This window comes from Malus domestica, chromosome 06 (assembly GCF_042453785.1).
Source record: "Malus domestica chromosome 06, GDT2T_hap1".
NCBI classification, from domain to species: Eukaryota; Viridiplantae; Streptophyta; class Magnoliopsida; order Rosales; family Rosaceae; genus Malus; species Malus domestica.
In genome coordinates, this window is record NC_091666.1 from 33,512,070 (window position 1) to 33,534,148 (window position 22,079).

Sequence of the window (22,079 nt, forward strand, 5' to 3'; positions counted from 1 at the left end):
TTATCCATTCTTCTTCATCTTTTCCCTCTTCCATCACTTTTCGTGATCTCTCCTTTTCATTATATAAAACGCAAAAAGAGAAAATCTAAAATCCAAAAATGAGATAATTATCAAACAGGTCCTAAGATTTTGAATAATTGATTTGAGCATCTGTAGTATTTGCAGTGCCCAACCATAGATAACTCACTTTAGTGAAAGCAATTGAAACATCTTAAGCAGAAATCGTACATCAGTTACCATTTTAGTAGTTCAGTCCTCCATGAGCAAGGACTTTCAAAGCAATCGAATCAACCACCAATCATTTTCTCAAGTCAAGTAATATCCAAAAATAATAATAAAAAATAAAAAATATCAGTACAATTTATTATAGTTTTGCATACATGGGATGGGATGTTTACTACTAGTATAGTTTAAAATAGAGCTTATCAAGATTTTAGACTAATTTATGTAAAAGTATTCAATTATTTCCATTACGTCTTCTTCTTAGACGTCTTCCATAAAAAAATTATAGTGATTATATATCTTAAATTGACATCGACAAGTACACGAAGGTTTCTATATTATTATTAAGGGGAGGATTTGAAACTATTACAATAATTTAAGGGATCATAGGCAATTTTGAACTCGAGAAGCATGGGTGGAAATCCAACACCCTTTCGCTAGGATATTGGACCACATGCAAAGGTTTGTATATATTCAATTTGCAGACTTATATAGCTTGAATGTTAACTAGCTAATCAATTTGTTAAGAGCGATCATACAACAAAGTTGTTCGAAGTCCAGATTAGTACTTTGGATTCTGCTCCCACTCCCACTCAAGGACATGGGATAGTTTTGATGAGTGGTTGCTACGCTCTTCTTTTTACCTTTACTTAAGAAAAATTAAGAGACATAACTAAGTAGAGAGTACATAAAATCAAAAGAGAGTGCGGAAATCACTTTCTAGACTTTCTAGTACCGTTAGTAAACGATGAAAAGAAATCCAACAGTTGGGGTGCAGCGAAGTAGTGTTGTATAACTGTTGGGTTCATTGGTTGTCTTGCTTTTAACTGCAGACAAAAAAAAGATGATTGCTCCTTTCCTTGGTATGTTTGTTTTTGAGTGAAACTTTGTGATCTCATGATGGGAATATTGCCATACGGTTCAATCTCTTCCAGTTCCAAAGATTCCATATGTGTACGTACGTATGCATGCATGATTGATTCTTGAAAAAGGTTTTGATAGCGCTGTTTATGTTTATTTTTTTATTTAATCAAAATTAACATGACTAATCAAATGATGATCAACGCATCATTAACAAAGAAATGTAACGTGCCGTGCCCGAAGAAGGTTAAGGTGACAAGAAAGCCACCATGCAATCTTCAAAATACAATTCCTAAATTACGTTTTCATAACAAATGATGATCAATGTAAAATGACTCGTTTGGAATGTTAACAACAAAGCAATGAGGACAAACCTATCACTCTTTCATATGTTATATAATGGGTTACGCTATTCACATACCCTATTTTACTTTCCTCACCTCCTATTAATTTTCGACCGTCAGATCGTATGAATTGAAAAAGTCAAATGACATAAATTAATTAGAGGTGTGTGGGAAGTAAAAATTGGAACGTGAACAGAACCACCCTATATAATATATCATAATTGAGAATAATCCCATGAATCATAATCATGAACTAGCTAGTTAAACATACTGTGATCATCTTCTGGGAGTTAAAAAGTTCTCTGTGTACTATATAAGGAAGCAAGAAGGGGAAGGAAGGAGAGAGAGAGAGAGAGAGAGAGAGGAGAGCGAGGGGAAGAGCTAGACTGCTTGCATTACAAGCGATCTTGAGGAGCTGATATCGATATGTGAATATGAGGGAACGATGGAGAGGGGAGCTACCTTCGGTCCAATTCAGAGGGCTGAGGAGTGGCTAGAGCTGTCATCTCATGCATTTGGCTACTCCCTTAATATTATTTTCCAACCCTAGTAGCCTGCTGCCTGCGCAGCTGTGCAACTCTATTCAATTAGCTGTTACATGGGAGATGATATACTGAATATTAAGGGTTCGGCCTGGTGCATGGTGTGGGAGCAACTCCTTCCGCGCGCTTAGCCCGCCCATTGGACTGAAGGGAGCTCTGGCCACCACCCGTTTCATCACGTCGCGTAAACCGAGTCAAGTGCACGATTTTCTTTTCTTTCTGTTGTCTGCTCTTAAGACTATAACCATTCTCATCACTGTCATATTCTCGTCGCTAATAATTAATCATCGGATGTCACTTATACTATCATAATTTTCATTAAGGTTTGATGAATCTGCTTGACAGGAAAGAAGAAAATCAATTTGGAGACTTGAAGCTAGCGTGGATGATGTGGTTTTACTACAACAGAAATCCGAACGGTGATGCGAAATCCAGGAAAACAAGAACGTGTGCTCCGGACGAGATTGAACACTTTTCTGGTTTTCTGATTTTCTTCTTCTGATCACCGGAGCATGTTAAACTACTAACACTCTGAAGTACTTAGGATGGGCAAATACCTATTGGTTGCGGTTATCCGTCCATTTAAATTTGACAGTTATGGGTATAACTGTTTACCTGTGAAATTTAAATAGGCGGTTATGGTATTACCGCGGTCATAAATGAGAACCTATTTAACCGTTTATTCTAATATATGTAAAACTAAAAAATAAAAATAAAAAGTTTCTAGCTAAGTTTGGTATCCCGAGACATATTTGGTTATAAGGGGCCATATAATATATATATGCCTCACTTGAGAGAAAAGTATAGTTGATAGAACAGGCCAATGTTTAACATATGTGATTGAATGTGCTAAAGCATTAGAATGTTCGACAGTTTTATTTTGGAGTCTTTTGAAGCTTTGGCCAATTCAAGATAATGATTACCTTAAGATTTTAGAAATATGTTATTGTCAGCTGATGCGTGTATATATATATATATATATATATACAGAGAGCTTAAGGGGAGGGATCCCCATTTTTTCAAAAAAAATGGGGACACGCTCCCCACCGTTAGATTGACTTTAATGAAATTGTGTGGTTGAGATTAAAACACAGGCCACAGAATCTCAACCACATGATTTCATTAAAGTCAAATCCAACGGTAGGGAGCGTATCCCCATTTTTTTTTTAAAATAGGGATCCCTCCCCTTAAGCAATTCCTATATATATATATATATATATTTATTTAATTGGCCTCGGTTTTCAATAAATATTTGACCCAAAAATTAGAAATCGATTAAATGGCTTGGATCGATGAAAATATGTTTCTAAATAAAAATCTAAATATTTATCAAATTAGCTTATTAGCAAACTGATCCGTACTTACATATATATATATATATATATATATGTATATGTATACAAGAATATTAATTAACCTACAGCCATGCATGATTCTTGTAATAGATTGATTGTCAAATAATTGGGAGACATCACATATATTCATAAATAATATTGGTGTCATACAAAAATACATGTTAAATGTACTTATAACGGTATTTAATTGTTAGAAAAAAGAAAATTATGACAAATTTCTTTTTAAATTTTCAAGTTTTTAAAAAATAGGTAGACGGGTAAAAAAAAAAAGGGTAAAAAGGTATGCGGTTATGGTTAAATGGATATGCTGTTATGGATAAATAGATATACGGTTATAGGTATGGTTAACCGTTTATAAATAGTTATGGGTATACCCGTTTATGTAAATACCCAACGGGTAAACAATTATATGGGTAAAAATTTAAACGGTTATGGGTAAATAACCGTGGTTACCCACCCGCCATAACTGTTGCCCATCGCTAGAAGTACTTGGTAAGTGTCGAGTTACAGCGTTCGAGTTAGAGGAGCAACAATTACCGGGAGGACCGCAATAAAAACACAAATTGTAATGCTTTGGAGAATTAGCAACTGTTTTTCCTTAGCACTTGAACAATGCAAAAGATTTATGATACATCATCCATACATGACCAATGACAAAGAAACTTATTCTTTTATCTAGGCAGAGGCCTAGTTCAAATCACCGTCAATTTTTGGAAGCTAACAAGCAAGATAATCTAGTGAAAAGTCGAAGCCTGAAATCTGGCCGGAAATCTGTAACGACAAAGAAAAGATAAGAATGGTTTCACAAAGTCCGGAGATGATAACAGAATATCAACAATGCAATGAAATCGTGATGTAGGTGATCCCCAACTTCCCCCCATTTTTCTGCATTTCACTGCAGCCCAAACTTACCCACCTGCGTGAAGAAAACATAATAAGTACACCAATTATAACTGCAGACCTCTTCACTTACATACAACATTGAACATATCACGACACGGAAATTTTGGACTCCATGTCAAGCAACAAAGTTCACAATCCATGTTAAATCTGCATGAAGAGTGATGCTAGCAAAGCTCAGTATTCAAGTCATTCAACAGATTCGACTTAAATGTTCAAAACAAAATGAAGGTTTCAGCAAGACCGCGCAAGCAACCTTCTTAGCTCCATCACCCAACTCCAAACTCAAAATCAAATGAGTAGACTGAGTAGATTGACAGACTTCAAGATCATACCAACAGGCCCGAATACCAGAATGCATTTATACACAATATTCTCATGCTCTATGCTTAGATTGACAGACTTCAAGATCATACCAACAGGCCCGAATACCAGAATGCATTTATACACAATATTCTCATGCTCTATGCTTTCTCAAGTTGAACCATTACCAATTTGTTTACCATAATTCTATTTCCGAAAGTTACTGTAGATCTACCAAGTTAAAGATGACTCAACTTGCTCAGACCTTTCAATGAACTGTCCAAAAACTTAGAAGCTAGCAAATCCAACACGACACAGAAAGCCGTGCAAAATGGATAAAAGACATTATATGCGAAAAATCATAATGGAAAAAAGCCCCACAACGCAATAAAGGAAGTTGCAGGGGTAAATCTTCCGAAGTTTGTAGATTCATGTCTTTGGTATATACATGTTTATTACCTGAATCGAAGTAACCCTCGCCAGGTAGCAAATATACATCAGAATTGGATTGAGCATTCTATCAATTTTCAAAAACTCAAACTGATAAGCATTTGTTCCAGCTGACAGTCACGATTCGACTCAAGCCTCAAACTAAGAAACTAAAGACCATAGCTACACCTACACCTATTAGGTTTCACATTTCAGAAATTGAGTTGTTTCCTAGTGTTTTTTGTCTGAATAAAACTCCAACCTAAAGCCCTAAATCATATGCCTCACCAGAATCAAAAAACAAGAACCCGACTCTTAATTCACAGCGAAAACGAGCAAATGGAATCGAAAAGACCCAATCTTGAACAAAATTTCACCCCAAAAACTGAACTTTCAAATCCAAACAATAAAAAATTGCAATCAGATTATCAAATTGGGAGCTCAAAACACAAGAAACAGTACCTGAAACCGATCACTCGGACTCCACCGGCTCCGGCTTCGGACCTGAAATTCCCATAAACAAAAACAAAATGTCAATTAATTGAGAAAACTGACAAACGACGGGAAAGGATAGGGTACGGTGGCGGACCATGGAACTCGTAAGGACGGTGGTCCTTCCCCCAACCGATGCCGCGAGTGGACTCGAGGTACTGGTGGACGAGGTGGCGGCACTTCTGGAGGTGGTTGACGCCTTCGATGCGGTAGCACCATCGGAGCTTCTCCCTGATGATCTTGGCCTTCTCGATGTCGATCCACTTCTCCCGCACCAAGTGCTCCCTCATCTCAAGCATCGCCACCGGGTCCTTGTACGGATTCGCCGGATCAAAGTCGTCCGGCGGCGACTCGTCGAAGTCCACCACTCCTTTCTTCCGCCCCATTTTCCTCTCGCACTTCTAGATTGCTCTCTCCCTCTCTCCCTCTCTCCCTCTGTGTTCTGGCTTTGATTTTCGGAGCTCTGCAGCTGCTTCAGGTGGTTGAGCTTTTGGGTATTTGGGCTTACGATTGATCAGGCTCTGGTTTTGGGCTCATCTCCATTGATAAAGCACTAGGCCCATTCAGGATACTTTTGTAGTAAGAAAACGGGTTTGTCTTCAGTAGTCCGACATTTTATTAATTAGATTAGCAAGTTGACAAAAAATAGTGTTTCAATAATTCAATTATGGCCAACTATTTCTTGCTACTAAGTAGTTTGGACTATTGAAGAAAAATTGGTAAGAAAACATGTTCACTTCGAAGTGTATTTCCGTGTTAGTGATTTGCCCACTCTATTTTTATCGCTAAGCATCTCTTTTTATTTGAACTTGAGTGCAAGTGATTAGGTATACTTCCTTAATCAACTGGTCTAACATGCAACTGCCTAATTAAGACATGCAACTGCCTAATTAAGAGAAACAACGGAAAAAAAAAGAGTGCAAAAGAAGAAATGAGTGTGACAATCAGTATTTGTTTCTCCTTCTAATAGGCTTAAAATTTGTGTGATGGTTCAAGAGCAACTCAAAATATTATTCATATCTTTCTTCGTCATTTGAGATACACAAAATGTTATGGCCAAAGCCGTTTATCTAGCATCCAAGTGCTTCCTAAAGCAACTCCTAGATCGAGTACTTCACCAAAAAACACTTATATGACCCAAAAAAAATTGTAGTAAAAAATAATTCTAGTTGTCAAAAAAACTATTTTTAACTACAGTTGGGCACGGGCCGGGTTGGGCCTAAATCTGGAGGAACCTGTTTTAAAATGTAACGGGCCGCATGGGCCGGTTAGAGGGATTTTGAGTTTGAGAACCAGACCTAACCCCACCTGTTAGAAATGGGCCGGTTTGGGGCAGGTCCATGAGTCCAATTACTTTATTTTTATTTATTTATTTTTTCCGGTTTTGGGCATACTACCAGTGTCTTTTTTCTTTCTCCTCTTCACATCATCTCCATTCTCTCCTCTTCCCCTCTTCCAAATAAAAAACTGAAGCAATCACCATTTCTCGATAATTGCATCACCTGGGCCTTTACCATCGTCGTTGTCTTCAACATTAATTGTCTCTCTGTCTGCAACTTCTGTCTTCTCTCTATTTGCAATTTTAATCAGCTTCAACGTCATCGTTTCACGATTCGATGACAGGTATCCACCTTTTCCCAATCTTTGACTCCTTCGCACTTTCTTGTATTTAGTTCATCAGATCTAATGGTTTCTCAACTTGCAGGTGTTGAGAGGCAGCGGATCCAAGATATTGTCAACATCTTGGACTTGGGACTTGGGATAGAAGGAGAAGGAGTCGAAGAGGCTTTCAAGTTGGGAACTAAAATGGCTTATTAAAGAAGGTTAGGAAGACGGGGTTTGTGGACTAGAGGTCGTTTTGGTGAATTGATGATGGTTTGAGTTAAGTGATGTCGTCGAGGAGAGGAGTGGGAAAAGATTAGCCGAGTGGGAGGTGGGAGAGGAAGGAGAGACTAGGTCACTTAGAGAAACAAGTCCAATCCAACGAGTGCGATTGGATTGAAGATTGTTGATCATTCCATTTTAGAAACGGGTTGGTTCGAGGCCCCGTGATTTTAAAGATTTAGACCCGGCTTCGCCATGTAAATACCACCACCCCGCCCCGCCCCGCCCCACCTCGCCCCATTTCTTCTATAAAAAAATAAGACCCGCCCCATACCCGCGTATACCAGTCCTGACCCGTAGGTCCTTGACCTGTTTGCCCGCCCCTACTTTTAACCCTTCCAAACGCAATACCAAACAGATCCTTAACTCACAGGCCTACTAATTTCATGGGCCAGGGATGGATTTGGGCCATGGAATTGAAAATTCAAGACCAATTTCAACCTGACATCGACGACCACCAATAGGTAGCACAGAAGACGGAGGGGTGGAAGACAGGTGGCAGAAACCCATCTGATGGAATTAGAGACGTAGAGCTGAGAGAGTTGTGCTCCTAATTTCGCGCACTAGTTCTTACCTCTCATGGAAGATCAACGGTGCACGGAAACTACGAGGAAACCAAAATACACCAAACAATAAACATCTGAACAAGACATGATTAAAAGTAAAAATAATTAAAGTAAATGATAAAAAAAAAAAAAAATTGGTCTAACCTTAATCAACGCCGCATTAGCTTGTCGTCTCTTTGAGTTTTCTCAGGTGGGACTCTCTGTCTTTTCTTTAATTCACATTTTCCTGGATTTCCTTCGCTGCATTTTGATCATGATGATCAACATTTGTTCATGTGTGTATGAATAGTTACGGCCCGTTTGATGACCATTTTGTTTTTAGGTTTCGTATGAATAGCTCAAGGCATGCAGCGTGCTTGGTAACCTTTTCGTTTTTAGATTCATATGTATAGCTAAAATGGTTTGTTTGATAACCATTTTGATTTTCGTAACCAATTGTTGAATGATTATGGGATTCTAAGTCAAGTTATATGCTTCTGGGTTGTTCCATTTTCCGCTCTCTTTACATGCTTACATACGTTCTCTTGTAGCTAGTGTGAAGCTCGGGCAAATTGTCTCTCACATTTTGTTTTTGCTTTTTTTTTATTTTTATTTTTTATATTTTTTATATCCGATTTTCGAAGTTCTAACCAGATGTTCATAAGTTTTTCTTTTCTTTTGTGTGTGTGTATATGATTGCTGGTGCAACCCCAGCTTAATCTTCATCCCCTTTCGTTTGGAACTCGATAGCATTTCTCCTACGTGTTTGTTTCTTCGAGAGATTGTTTGTTCACTTTACGCAGTTCATTGTTAGTACCCTTACATCATTAACGCGTTTCTAACTCGCAGGGTTACTCTTTTTCAACAGATGATTAATGTTTTTTAGCATGAGTTTATAGTTAAGCTCCAAAGCTAGACGCCACTCCAAGTAGCTGATCATGGATTCCACATCAAATTACAGCAGAAAAGAAAATGTAGGAGCCAGCAGCCCAAGTGTTCCTGCTACAGGGAATAGTTTCGAACAAGTTGTAAATCGTAATGGTGAGACTGAAGGTGAGGAAATCTAGCCATCTCCATTTGTTCCTGATATACTCTCCAATGCGAGTCAATGATCTTAAATTTTTCCCCGTTTTGGAATTTTATTTTGCAGGGAAGCGGAGAGCGTACTTAGTAGAGTGGTTAAATAGTTTAGTTCCTAATCTAGGTTTACCAACAAATGCTTCATACGAGGACTTGCGATCGTGCTTGATCGATGGTACCGTTTTATGTCTGATGTTGAATAGGCTTAGACCTGGTCTTGTTGATAAGGTTAGTTGATAACTTGATAGGCTTTCCGCGGCCCTTTTTTACTTGAAGAGTTATTCGACAAGTTGGTGATCGAATGTCTCGTTTTGTAACTTCAACGTTCATAGAATTCGATGTCACCCTCAGAAAATGTTGCAAGGTTTCTGGCAGCTATGGATGCATTAGGGCTGCCGAAGTTTGATATGTCCGACCTAGAGAAGGTATCTGTCGATGTAATTTGTATGCATACAGCTCCCCTATCAAATTAAACAATTTCTATACGTTCGCTGACATTCAAATATTATCCAGGGGTCTATGAAGACTGTCACAAACTGTCTTTTAACACTTAAAGCAAAACTTATGCCAAATGTTATGGGAGATGGTATTACTATAACTAGTCCGACGACTAAATCTGGCAGCCAACCTTCCCGCTTCCAGCTTTCTCAATTATCTGTAGATGAGAGGCGGAAGGTCCTGTCTGAGTCAAAATTTCAGCGCGCATTGCATAGTCCTGTTATGGCAGGTCTGGCCATTGTGTTGTACATATCAAACTTTATTTTTGACAATACACTTGTGTTTGTTTAGTTGATTAACTTTTACATGATGTTTTCGTCATTCAAACAGTGGGTTTGACGCAAATTTACCTTCAGCAGAGACATCGCCTTCACGAATGCATCATGTTGGGCATAAGTTCCATGAGGTGTTGCAGTTGAAGCAAGGAAGCTACGCGGATCTTCCTGCTGCAAAAATTTCAGAAATGATGAAACCGAACAGTTTAGATGTCAGTCATCAATGGACCCTGAAACTGAATCAGGTTTTCCTTTTGTGATCTCTTCAGTTTAATGTATTTTTAATGCACTTCAGCATCTCTTGCTGCAGAACGCTCCAACGCAGTCACTTTTGAGTGTCGTAAATGGAATCCTCGATGAAGGTGTTGAAAGAAAGAATGGTGAAATACCTCATGTATGGAAATCCGAAAGCAAATGATTGTTAAAAAAATAAGTTCATCACGTACAATATTCAAGAAATATGGAGTTTGAAAATCTGCTCTTACACATTGCGTTTGTGGCACAGCGTGTGTCTTGCCTTCTGCGAAGAGTTGTCCAGGAGATTGAGCGGCGAATATCAACTCAGGCGGAGCATTTAAGAACTGTAATATGCTTTTATGAGTACTTACCACCGATAGCCTTATTAAGAAGTGCTTTGCGTTAATTTTTTTTTATGGTTTCGTGCAGCAAAACAACCTTTTTAAGGCTCGTGAAGAGAAATACCAGTCAAGAATCAGAGTACTTGAAACACTTGCATCCGGAACCAGTGAGGAAAGTGAGGTATGAAACATTTTTCGGAAGATTAGATCAGGAGTTGACAGCTTCTCGTAAACATGTTTCAATGTGGTACCGATGTCTTATTTTCAAAGTGTGAATTTTCTGGTACAGCTTATGATGAACCATCTTCAGCAAATAAAGGTATATTTTGCAGACAATAAAAAGCATATTGCTGGTGTTTAGGTGTTTAAGCAGTGAAAGAATACGTATAATTTTACTTGCAAACTGCGGTTACGAGGATTTGCTCATTATATAAGTTTATGAATATGATTAAGTGGGAATGTTTACAATTGGCAGAGTGAGAGAACCCGAATGGAAGCAAAGAAGAAAACCGATGGCGAGGATGTGAATGTGATCAGATTGATGAAAGAGAGGGATCAAGGCAACCTTGAAATTTCAGGATTGAAGCAAGAGTTGGATATAGCAAAAAAGACATATGACCTGCGTTGCTTGCAAATGGAAATGGAAGAGAAGGGTGCTAGAACGGAGCTTGAAGAGAGGATAAAAGAACTCGAACGTCTCTTGGCAGAGTCAAGGAGTAAGGTGAAAGAGCTCCAGGCAAATTCTGAGTCAAAACATCAGTCTAATAGAGCAGAACTTGAAGAGAGAGTAAAAGAACTTGAACGTTCTTTGGAAGAATCAAGGAATAAAGTGAAAGAACTCGAGGCAAGTTCCGAGTCCAAATATCAATTTTCTAAAGTAGAGCTTGAAGGGAGAATAAAAGAACTTGAACGCCTCTTGGCAGATTCAAGGAATGAGGCGAAGCAGCTTGCAACGAATTCAGAGTCAAAATATAAAAGTTGGAGCAAGAAACTGCGTGATTACGAGAACTCTATGGACCTTCAACTTGGTTCACTAAAGGTATCTTTAGATCAAATTGTATTTTCAGCTTTAATGTATATGATGAATAGTACGCATTTCAAATCAATTTATGAAATATTCAGGAATTAAGATTATCTTCGGAGTTCATTAAGCAAGAAGTTTTGACGGCAGAACACAGTTACGCGGTGGACTTCAATCACTTAGGTAGGGTTGTCTATTGGAAGCATTCGTCTGTTTCGTGCAGTTTGTGCTAGAAGAGTTTCATGCTTTATAACTTTGTTTTCCAGGAGTGAAACTTCAAGCATTAGCAGACGCGTCTGAGAACTATCATGCACTTCTCGCTGAAAACAGGAAGTTATTTAACGAAATTCAGGATTTAAGAGGTGCTACAAAATAAATTAGCGTTACTGTGGTTACATCTTACGGAAAATATTAGAGTTCACTTCTTAACTTTCTTGCACAGGAAACATCAGAGTTTACTGTCGAATAAGACCATTTCTTCCTGGAGAAAAAGAAAAGAAGACGTTGGTAGAACGTATTGGTGAAAATGGGGAACTGGTAGTTGCAGACCGCTCCAAACCAGGGAAGGAGGGTCATCGATTGTTCAAGTTTAACGAGGTCTATGGTTCAGATGCAAGTCAAGGTTCTCTATTTTGTGTCTGTAATGTTGGATACATATTTTTCGATTCATCTGTTCGTTCTCCTCGAAAATGATTCTTCTTGAATTGAACATGATTGTACAGTGACATACATTACTATGCTGAACTTTGAGCAATTTATTTAACTGTGGCAGGCGAAGTATACGCTGACACACAACCATTGATACGATCTGTGCTTGATGGATATAATGTATGTATTTTTGCTTACGGTCAAACAGGATCCGGGAAAACATACACGATGGTATGGAACATATTTATATCCTAATTTTCAGCACAGAACGATAATTTGAAAAATGCTGATTTGTTGATGTTTTATGTCTGTTGTTTCCTCTCAGACTGGTCCTAATGGATCAACTAAAGAGAACTGGGGAATCAACTACCGTGCCTTGAATGACCTTTTCGACATCTCTCAACGTAGAAAAAGCTCCATTACATATGAAATTCGAGTCCAAATGGTTGAAATATACAACGAACAAGTGCACGATTTGCTATCCAGCGATGGTGCTCAGAAGAAATATCCTTGTCGTTATGAAATGCGCTTCCTATTGTGTTGTCTGAGTTAGTTTTGGTAACAGTCTTTTGTTTGCCTTGACTTGCACACACTTGGGATTATGACTCACTCTCAACCCAACGGGCTAGCTGTGCCAGATGCTAGCATGCACCCCGTGGAAGCAACCTCAGATGTAATAAGATTGATGGGAATCGGGTTTAAGAACCGAGCTGTTGGTGCCACTGCGTTAAACGAAAGAAGTAGTCGCTCTCATAGGTTTGTACATTTCATCTTCGTAAAACTTCATCCCGTATATATCTACATGTTATACATTTTCTGGTGTGTTTGATTTACGCATGAATGTCTATGTACAGTGTTGTTACAGTTCATGTACGTGGGAAGGATTTGAAGACTGGTTCCGCATTGATTGGTAACCTTCATCTTGTAGATCTCGCGGGAAGTGAAAGAGTGGACCGTTCGGAGGTAACAGGAGACAGGCTCAAGGAAGCACAACATATAAACAAATCATTGTCTTCGCTCGGAGATGTCATATTTGCTCTCGCACAAAAGAGCCCTCATGTACCTTACAGAAACAGCAAGCTCACTCAAGTCCTTCAAAGCTCTCTCGGTACCTCTTCGCTAGTTAGTTTCGTTGTTGTGCGAAGTTTTGTCAGATATGTAGCAATGCTAGAATTTTTACGGTGTTTTCCAACAGGTGGGCAAGCGAAAACGCTAATGTTTGTGCAGCTAAATCCCGATGCGAGTTCATTTTCCGAAAGTTTAAGTACTCTAAAGTTTGCTGAGAGGGTTGCCGGAGTTGAGTTGGGAGCTGCGAAAAGCAACAAAGAGGGCCGGGATGTAAGGGAATTAATGGAACAGGTTCTCATTATATATAACATATACATATGCTTGGGAAAAATATGTACAAATAATGTTCTACAAACAAAATGTTGTTTCTAAATTTCTCTTGCCTCTGCAGGTAGCGTCCCTCAAAGACACGATTGCTAAGAAGGACGGCGAGATTGAGCGATTGCAATTACTTGATGGCCACAGTGAGAAGCGTGGGACGAGCTCATTTAGGTATGAATCTTCGCAGCCAAGCAGAGTTTCTAGAGGTGGGAAGTGAAACCAAACACCGTTAAGTGGCGGGATGAAGGCTTAGGGCTTAAGGCAGCTTCTGATCCTGAAAACTGTGTTCTTGTACAGTATCATAAGCTCCAAAAGTCCATGCAGGACATTAAACAACAAAATGATTTTCTTCGGCAATCATCAAAGGTTGCCGGAAGTGATGACATAGGTCAGAATAAACATGCAGATCATGCTGAGTACTTGGCATCTGGAGATGCAGATTCTGAGGGGAAATTAAGTGACTTATCTGACGGTGGTCTTTCTACTGGAACAGAAACTGATGGCTCTGCATGAATTATCCCGAAAGCACGAAATCCGTTCCCTTGTAAAGGTGGGCATTACTTACATTGAATCTAATGCGTTATCCAGACACACCAACAAGGCCTATATGTAACGGCATTGGTGATACCTACCAATGACTCATATTCTGCAGGCCTAAAAGGATTAGTAGGATTCCGCGACCCTCGCTAAAACCAGGAACAACTTCTTCACCTTCGGCATCAGGATCAACGAGCGCTGTGAAGGTGCCATCAGGTACGTGAAAATAGAGCTCTCTGCACCAATTATTACTTCAGTTTGCCTTCTACTTATCAGCAGTATTACGTCTCTCAACAATTCACAATCACTTTGTGCAGGTATGAGAAAAAGTAGCAGTTCTTCGTCACTGAAGCCGGCTGCAAACAGTTGGAAATAATTAGAACTCAGTCACTACAAGAATTTCTCCACTAATTTTTTTGATATACATGTACAGAGTTTTCTTAGTTGCAATTTTCTGAAAATTTTAACAGCTCCTACCCCTAGCTTTCTAATTACTCAAACCCTTTGTTGTGTGAGCTCTACTGCAATTATGCAATGTATACAATTAAACCAACGAGCCTTGTGTATAATCTTTATCCGAAACACAAATCTTATCATTAAATTACAGTCAAATTAATCTTTGAAGCGCAACTCATATCATTAAATTACGGTCATATTAATCTTTATCCAAAGCACAAATCTTCATCTGAAGCATCACATTTAAGCATTTCAAGACCCGTTATATTGTTTCACTTTACAGCCATGTAATAATATAACTGTAAAGCGAAAACACCAATTGATATAGTAACTATTTTCCACACAGTATATTTTTCCGTATTTTACTAGGATTAGAATACATGTTTAAAGCCAATGCTCTCTTTGATAATTTTACATTATAACCACATACCTTCATCACTGCAAAATTTGTATCGTTCCACTGTGACTCCATCTACTGTTGCTTGTGCTAGCGCCACATTTTCATAGTTGTTTATAGATTCCTTAATTGCACTTTCCAGCAAAGTAACTTCTCCCACAGTTATCTCACCCCAAGGCAAGCCCAGTCTCGAGAGATTTTTCAATATGATTGGTCGGGTTGATACACTACATGTCACTATACAAATGATGAGATATGTGTGCTAAAATGTTATATTCCACCGTTTCTATTAAAACATGTGGTGTACCATTTGTATTTCCGTCACAATGAAAAATTTCTTGCCCAGCCTCATCACTAATATTAGAACTTGTTCCAATTGCAAATCCCAAGTTAGAGATCGTATCCAAGGCTGAGATCGAATACATTCAACCTCCGGGCTTAGAATTGCTAGACCTATCTAATTCCTTGAAGTTGACATATCTGCCATGGTTTCAAGTATCAAGTCTCCACCTGGTAATTGATCACAAAGATTGAACATTAGAAGACCCTCGTACCGTAAATCAGTTTGAGAGCTAATTTCTTGAATTGCTTGTAGTCTCAGAATTCAAAGTCATTGGCTTTGAAAGTGCTTCATCCTTTTTTATCCCCTTGATCTGGTATTTATTTATAAATCGATGAACGTATAAGATCTCCCATATGATTGCTAGCCAATAATCACGAGGATTTTTGTCGGTAACCTCAGACCAATCAAAATCAATATCAATCGACCCCTTCAGCTCAGGAAACTCTATTATACCTGATTCTGATCTAAAGAAAAAACACTACTGAAAGTTGATAATCAAGTTATAAAAAGAAGACTTTCTTTAATAGCTACATGGCAGAACAAGTGTAGAGACTACAACACTAATAAGTAAGAAAAAAGCACAAAACATGTCTGATTAAAAAGAAGAGTTTTAACAAAACACTCTCGGTACTGTTCACTTTTAATGAAAAACCATATTTTTACCTTTAACTGGCACTATTCACTATACCTTTAAAAAAAGATTTTCGTTAAAAGAGAATTTTTTTTGGACTTTTCGTTAGTTTTCCTTAAAAAGAATGTAACATAAGATTAGAGATTGTATAATTTATATAGAGTACTGATAGGAATATCTAAAAATATACAATATAAGAATAAGCTTCTAAGGAAAAAGATGAAACAATACCTACTTTAGTACATAGGCTGCTCTCTTCGACCGAAGGAACGCTATATAGGCTGCTCACTTTGGAATTTTTGTTCATCAAAACCTCAATACCCCCATCACTTTAGTACATTCAATCAGAATGGCATTTTATATTAGTAAATGTATACTCTTTCAATATATTATGAATTCACATATCATAAGTTCACAATGAAATTCAAAAACTACAACAATCAGAATCACTTGCTAATCGAAATCCCAACAAGCAAATTTTAGTCAATAAAGTTCACCCCTTCAGTCTATTAAGATTTCAACAATCATAAGTTCAAAGCAAAATCCAGAAATGTTAGATCCCATATCGTCCAGGGAGTGGATCCTCTATGCCTTATATGTACATGCTCATCTCCATATACCACGAGATCTTTTGGGAGCTCACTGCGTCGGAACTCCAAAGTTAAGCGAGAAAGGGGCCAGAGCATTTCCAAGATGGGTGACCCACTAGGAAGTTCTACTCGCGTGAGTTCCCATTAACAAAACCTTGAGGGTGTGGTTGGGGCCTAAAGCGGACAATATCGTGCTACGGCAGAGGGGGCCCGGGCCGGGATGTGACAAGAAACTTAAACAAATTAACACACCAGCAAGTTCACAAAACCACCCAATAAAAAAATTACAATTTGAAAACCCAACCACCAAATTGAGGGTTTAGGGATACTTATTGTTTCGTATATATTGTAAAAAGGTTGCTTTGTTAGCAAACAGTGACTCTGTGGCCCAATGGATAAGGCGCTGGTCTACGAAACCAGAGATTCTGGGTTCGATCCCCAGCAGAGTCGTGTTGTTGTTTTTGAACTTTTTTTTTCATGAATAATGAAATCATTATAATCATTAAATGTTCTAGAACAAGTTTTGCTCTGTACCCCAATGGTTAAGGCACTGGTATGCGAAACCGGGCTCCGGTTCGATTCACAGTTGGCAGAGTCGATATGATTTTTTAAAATTTTTCCTATTTAAATGATTTTTAAAAAGATTGCATCATATATCCTGTTTCAGTCATTAGGCCATCTCCAACCGATGGCTGGCCAGAGGGCTCGTTTTAGCCCTCTGGCCCTCCAAGATTCTCCAAGATATTAATATTTTAATGAACAGTACAGGGTCATATTTGCCTCCGTTTTTTTCATGAATAATGAAATCATTATAATCATTAAATGTTCTAGAACAAGTTTTGCTCTGTACCCCAATGGTTAAGGCACTGGTATGCGAAACCGGGCTCCGGTTCGATTCACAGTTGGCAGAGTCGATATGATTTTTTAAAATTTTTCCTATTTAAATGATTTTTAAAAAGATTGCATCATATATCCTGTTTCAGTCATTAGGCCATCTCCAACCGATGGCTGGTCAGAGGGCTCGTTTTAGCCCTCTGGCCCTCCAAGATTCTCCAAGATATTAATATTTTAATGAACAGTACAGGGTCATATTTGCCTCCGTCTCCAACCGAGGGCCAGAGGGCCAGAGGGCTCGTTTTAGCCCTGTCACAAAAAATCGTCTCCAATCGAGGGCCAAAGGGCCATAGGGCCAAACATAATTTATTATTTAAAAACTACAATTTAAATTCAAATCTAACGGCTAGGTGACGTCAACATGATGTCAGCTAGTTGACGTCAGCTAGCCGTTGGTAGCTGACATCATGCTGACGTCAGCTAGCCGTTGGATTTGAATTTTTTTTGCTATAAATAGGGTGGATATTGGGCTATAATTCACACAAATACGTTCTCGTGCCACAAATACGTACCTACAACAGGATCTTGTTGCACATCTTTGGGCCAAAAGAAGCATGGAGTAGGCTTTTAAGTTTTATGTTGTTAAATGTTTTTAAAAATGTTGTTTAAGTTTCATGTTGTTAAATGTTTTTTTATGTTGTATAATTTGTATGTTGGTTAATGTTATTTAATGTTATTTCATATTGTTTAATGTTGTTTCATGTTACTTAATTTAATTTAATGTTTTATAAATGGCCTAGGAAAAAAATAGAATTGAAAAAAATTATGAAACAAATTTTGTGAAATAGAAGTTATAGGAAATAAAATATGAATCAAATTTTGTAAAATAGAAGTTATAGGAAAAAAATAGAATTTAAAAAAAAATTGAAACAAATTTTGTAAAATAGAATTGAAAAAAAATATGAAACAAAATTTGATTAATATGAAAAGGAAAAAAAAAGGGAAAAAAAAAAGTTTAAAAAAAAAAAAAAAGGCCTAATAATACAACGGCTACTAGCCGTTGTATTAAAAAACATTCAAACTATTAGTGTCGGTTATAACCGACACTAATAGTAGAACTATTAAAAAATAAATAAAACATGTTTAATGCTGTCGGTTTTAACCGACAGCAATAGAAAACATTAAAAAAAAAATAAGCCAGCCCGGGGCTGGCTGGCTGGCCGAAAGCAGCCAGCCCTCCAGCCCTCCAGCCCTCTCCGATCCCGTGGGGCCCTCCCAGATTCCAGAGCCCTCTGGCCTAGCCCTCGGTTGGAGACGGTTTTAGGGCTATTTTCGGCCCTCTGGCCCTCTGGACCCTTCGGTTGGAGATGGCCTTATGTCATGTAAGTCTCTCCAGACCATACAACTGCTCGGCGAGCACATGCAAATGGTTCAAAGTTAACACATTAGAAAAACTATGAAATAGATAAACTGAATAAGTGAAATACATATAAGTTTAAAGACAAATATTGTAATGTTGGTTTTTTTTTTCATTTGAATAAAAAAGCTTGCTTTCATGTCTTAATTTCAAAGGTTGAATCTTTTCTTCCTGAAACATAAATGTCAGTTTAGCCAAAATGGTCTCTGAGATTGACATAACTCCTTAATTTGTCCTTGAGGTTTGAAATCGATAGAACTGGTCCTTGATGTTTGAAATCGATAGAACTGGTCCCTGAGTTTGTCCATTATCCATCATTTTCATCCTTCTATGCAAAATATCTGTTAAATAAGAATTGTTAGGGCCCAAAGATGTCACATGTAAACCCAATCAAGTAGGCCCGATTGTCGTAAAACCCCGAGTCAAGTCTAAACACATGTCAAGGTATGAAATCGAGAAGGGAAAACATTCACAATCATGCCATGCCATTAATATATGATAAACGAACCAGACATTTATATAATCACGCAACGCCATGCAAATCCCTACACATTCATCATGCCATGTTATATTTCGCTAATTACCATTCACGCTAAAATATGCCCAATCCATATGTCTGGGGCTTGCCAAGTGAATCATGGTGTGGATGTTTACGGAAGTTTGTCGGGCATACACAAAGTCAAGATTATGGAAGACTTTGGGCTGCTTAGGAGCCCAAAGATCCAAACCCACAATCCCACAATCCTTGAAGTCTACGTAAGTGAGTTTGAGAGAGAACAAACCTAATTCCCTTTTTTCCCTAGCTAGACAACTAAGCCAGTTAGAAAAGAGTCAGACTCAAGGCCTTAAAAATCATGTGAAAGCCCAATAGAGCCTGCATTTAATGAAAAGAGAGGCAGATTTTCCCTTCCTAGTTCACGTAGAAGAACAATGAAAGAAAGTCATGAAACGTGTTACTAGAATTAATGCACGTGGAAGTTGACCTAGGAAATAAGCGCTCTGGAAAGAGAGCCCGATGTAGTCTTCACAAAAGCATTGGTGTTCATCTGTCTTAAACCAAATGGGAAGGTCAGAGTTATGCTGGGAGAAATGGGAGGGAAGACTTAGTTATAACTAGAGCTTTTCTAGGAAGCCTCAAAAGGGAACCATTCACCTACAAAAGAGAGGTCAGAGGTTTTGAATAGAGGAAGACATAATATTAGAGAGAGGGAGATTCAAGGTTATACTGCACCAAGCAAGGGAAATAGCTCTCTAAGTGCAAATAGTCTTGAACATCTAAGAGGATCACCTTCATGCAACCTTAGTAGTTTCTTTAAGCTTCCTTCAATGGGAGCCTTCTTAGAACCCTAGGAAACCCAAATCACCCAACTAAACACATCATGCAATCATGCAAAGTTCTTTCGCATGCTAAATTGGTAAACTTCTAGATTCACCTCACTCATGCAAGTTATTATTTGCCTAATCATGTTATCTTTGAGTCATTAATCCAACCGGGATATTTCCTAAGACATGCTAATTCTTTCGAAATATTTTGGGAATTGGTACCAAAACGAACCAGGGGAATAAAAAGGGTACTTTCAAGCCCAAGTCTAGCTCGGCTTAAAAATCCCTTAACAATGACAAAAGATAAAAATACCCTCAATTTAATAAACAATGTGCCAAAGTAATTTGACAAAAATCGAGAGTATTTTTGTCATTTATAGCTTATTTAATGAAGGTCATTTCCGAAATGACCAAAATGATTGACGGTGGACAAACTCAGAGACCAATTCTATCGATTTTAAATATCATGGACCAAAGTGAGGAGTTAGACCAATCTCAATGATTATTTTTGGCTAAAAAGCCATGTACTGCAGCCCAGTAAATGCATGTTCAAGTTGGGAAGCATCGAACGAAATCAATCGTGTTTAATTGCAAGAAATTGGTGGTTCAAAATTCAATCTTTTAAGAGGTTTTAAGATATTTTTACATGTCTTCATGAATTTACAATTTTTTTCTTTTATCTGATAAATTGTTATGTCATGGTTTGTGCAGTGTAGTTTATGACTTGGGTTATGAAACACCAATAATGTTACAAAAATTACACCTTAAGAGACCAATAATCCAACTTAGATATAAAATTTAAAACCAATAATATAATTAGTCTCCCAACTTAATTATATATACAAAATGTATCATTGAAATCCAAAACGAAAAAGAAATGAAACAAAGTTTAATCAGGGAACATGACAATGTGTTGTGTCCCCTCATTGTGTATTTTTAATCAGATCCCTAAGCTGTTGAAGAAGTTGATCGGTTGAGCAATGTTCTTCTTTTGCTTAAAACAGTACAAATACACTCCAAATCGAAAAATAGTGTACTTGTGGTGCCAAAAAAGCATATGATCTTTTGAGAACTCGTTCTTAATATCTTAGCAGCGTATTATTGGTGTTTATTTGTTTAAGTTCAATAGCGTGTCAAATGCATGTTCATTTTGTCCCATGAATGCAGGCAAGGGACATCAGGAACATTACTTGCATTACAAGTTCCGCTACTTAGGTTGGTGCAAAAGGCACGGATCTCCTTCCCAGCAATTGCCGATGTGATTTTAATCTGGTGCAAATTAATGTTAGCACAACCTAGATTCTCCGAGCAATCAAACTTGATCGCTTCTTCGGTTGCAGAAGTTCCATGAAAACCATTGTATGTCACATCGCTCATTCACTGTCGAAGTCAGCAAATTTTTTCAAAAATGATGACTTCGTTAATACAACTAATTTGTTTGAGTTAAAAATCATTTTATTGAAATTAGCATAAGAGCAATCTACTAACCTTATTCCATGACCTAGTCCACAACTAATTTTGGTGATATTGATAGAGGTTAATTTGGTCCACAACTTTTATTTAAATGTGTAACTTAAATGTGCACTTTTGATGTGCACCTGGACTTAACATTTTATGTAAGTAGAATATGTTGACTAGTTCATGGCCGGCCAAGCCCACGTGAGTCAAGTTGTGATGGGTCGACCCGTTTGATACCTTTAAAGCAACCTAATCATCTAGAATCCAAATAGTCATGTATTCTCCACAAACGAACGGGTTTTATTTAGGTACACAATCTTATCCTATGAAGGTTTTCAATGTACCCGATCTGATCAGATTAAAAACTTTACCCTTTTTGCCTTTTCACTTTATATATGTAGATATCCCCCCTCCCTATATATGGAAAACATACGCTAATTGCAAACCATAGTCTCTCATAATTAATAAGAGTTGCAACAGTGTAACTGTGCTATGTAAGTTAATATCCGTGATTAGGGGCGCATTGCACAAATTTTATCCTTCACAAGTGCGTAGGCCAGCGTTTGCTACCATACATTTCAACCACTGAAACTCATGTGTGTACAAAACTAGGGAAATGGATTCTCTCTGGATCATTTCCACCAAATTCACCAAGTTAACAAATTCGAACCCTTGAAATTTGATCCAATGACTAAAGTTATTATAACTTTTAAAGGAAGCTCACGTT

The 22,079-nt window shown here is 37.9% G+C and overlaps 2 protein-coding genes and 1 non-coding gene across 11 annotated transcripts; 2 read left to right on the forward strand and 1 right to left on the reverse strand.

Annotated features, from left to right (window-relative positions):
* Positions 1-3,905: 3,905 nt before the first annotated feature.
* On the reverse strand, positions 3,906-6,041 carry LOC103437997 (NADH dehydrogenase [ubiquinone] 1 beta subcomplex subunit 10-B-like). 3 transcript variants are annotated; one of them, XR_529742.4, is made up of 4 exons: positions 5,546-6,041; positions 5,419-5,460; positions 4,298-4,374; positions 3,906-4,095 (listed from the first exon to the last, which is right to left on the reverse strand). XR_529742.4 is itself a non-coding variant. In XM_008376530.4 (3 exons), the coding sequence occupies exons 1-2, from the start codon at positions 5,832-5,834 to the stop codon at positions 5,429-5,431; spliced, it is 321 nt and encodes a 106-aa protein (XP_008374752.1). In that variant the 5' UTR covers positions 5,835-6,041; the 3' UTR covers positions 3,906-4,095; positions 5,419-5,428. The 3 variants fall into 3 exon arrangements, 2 of the variants coding, with proteins under 2 accessions (XP_008374752.1, XP_008374751.1); XM_008376530.4 differs by lacking the exon at positions 4,298-4,374; XM_008376529.4 differs by lacking the exon at positions 4,298-4,374 and having other exon boundaries at positions 3,906-4,240.
* Positions 6,042-7,951: 1,910 nt separating this feature from the next.
* Positions 7,952-14,456, forward strand: LOC103437998 (kinesin-like protein KIN-14P). Of its 7 annotated transcripts, none has more exons than XM_017332704.3 (22): positions 7,952-8,088; positions 8,746-8,930; positions 9,028-9,185; positions 9,290-9,382; positions 9,471-9,684; positions 9,815-9,942; positions 10,026-10,124; positions 10,236-10,313; positions 10,397-10,489; positions 10,598-10,627; positions 10,784-11,347; positions 11,431-11,512; positions 11,596-11,691; positions 11,772-11,951; positions 12,102-12,208; positions 12,303-12,481; positions 12,569-12,733; positions 12,832-13,085; positions 13,173-13,336; positions 13,437-13,916; positions 14,019-14,119; positions 14,221-14,456. In XM_017332704.3, the coding sequence occupies exons 2-20, from the start codon at positions 8,816-8,818 to the stop codon at positions 13,581-13,583; spliced, it is 2,946 nt and encodes a 981-aa protein (XP_017188193.1). In that variant the 5' UTR covers positions 7,952-8,088; positions 8,746-8,815; the 3' UTR covers positions 13,584-13,916; positions 14,019-14,119; positions 14,221-14,456. The 7 variants fall into 7 exon arrangements, with proteins under 7 accessions (XP_017188193.1, XP_070680304.1, XP_070680303.1 ...); XM_070824203.1 differs by having other exon boundaries at positions 13,173-13,315; XM_070824202.1 differs by having other exon boundaries at positions 10,041-10,124.
* A 2,241-nt stretch (positions 14,457-16,697) lies between these two features.
* TRNAR-ACG (transfer RNA arginine (anticodon ACG)) lies at positions 16,698-16,770 on the forward strand. Its single transcript has one exon. It is a non-coding gene; the product is annotated as a tRNA-Arg (tRNA).
* The last annotated feature ends 5,309 nt before the right edge of the window (positions 16,771-22,079 follow it).

Excerpts from the sequence above, each read along its gene's own strand:
- LOC103437997 (XM_008376530.4), bottom strand. The coding sequence starts at position 5,834 with ATGGGGCGGAAGAAAGGAGTGGTGGACTTCGACGAGTCGCCGCCGGAC. Across the intron at positions 5,461-5,545 it reads CCGTCCTTACGAGTTCCATG|GTCCGAAGCCGGAGCCGGTG; the intron begins GTCCGCCACCGT and ends TGGGAATTTCAG.
- LOC103437998 (XM_017332704.3), top strand. The coding sequence starts at position 8,816 with ATGGATTCCACATCAAATTACAGCAGAAAAGAAAATGTAGGAGCCAGC. Across the intron at positions 9,186-9,289 it reads GACCTGGTCTTGTTGATAAG|AATTCGATGTCACCCTCAGA; the intron begins GTTAGTTGATAA and ends CAACGTTCATAG. Across the intron at positions 13,337-13,436 it reads TAAGGGAATTAATGGAACAG|GTAGCGTCCCTCAAAGACAC; the intron begins GTTCTCATTATA and ends TTGCCTCTGCAG.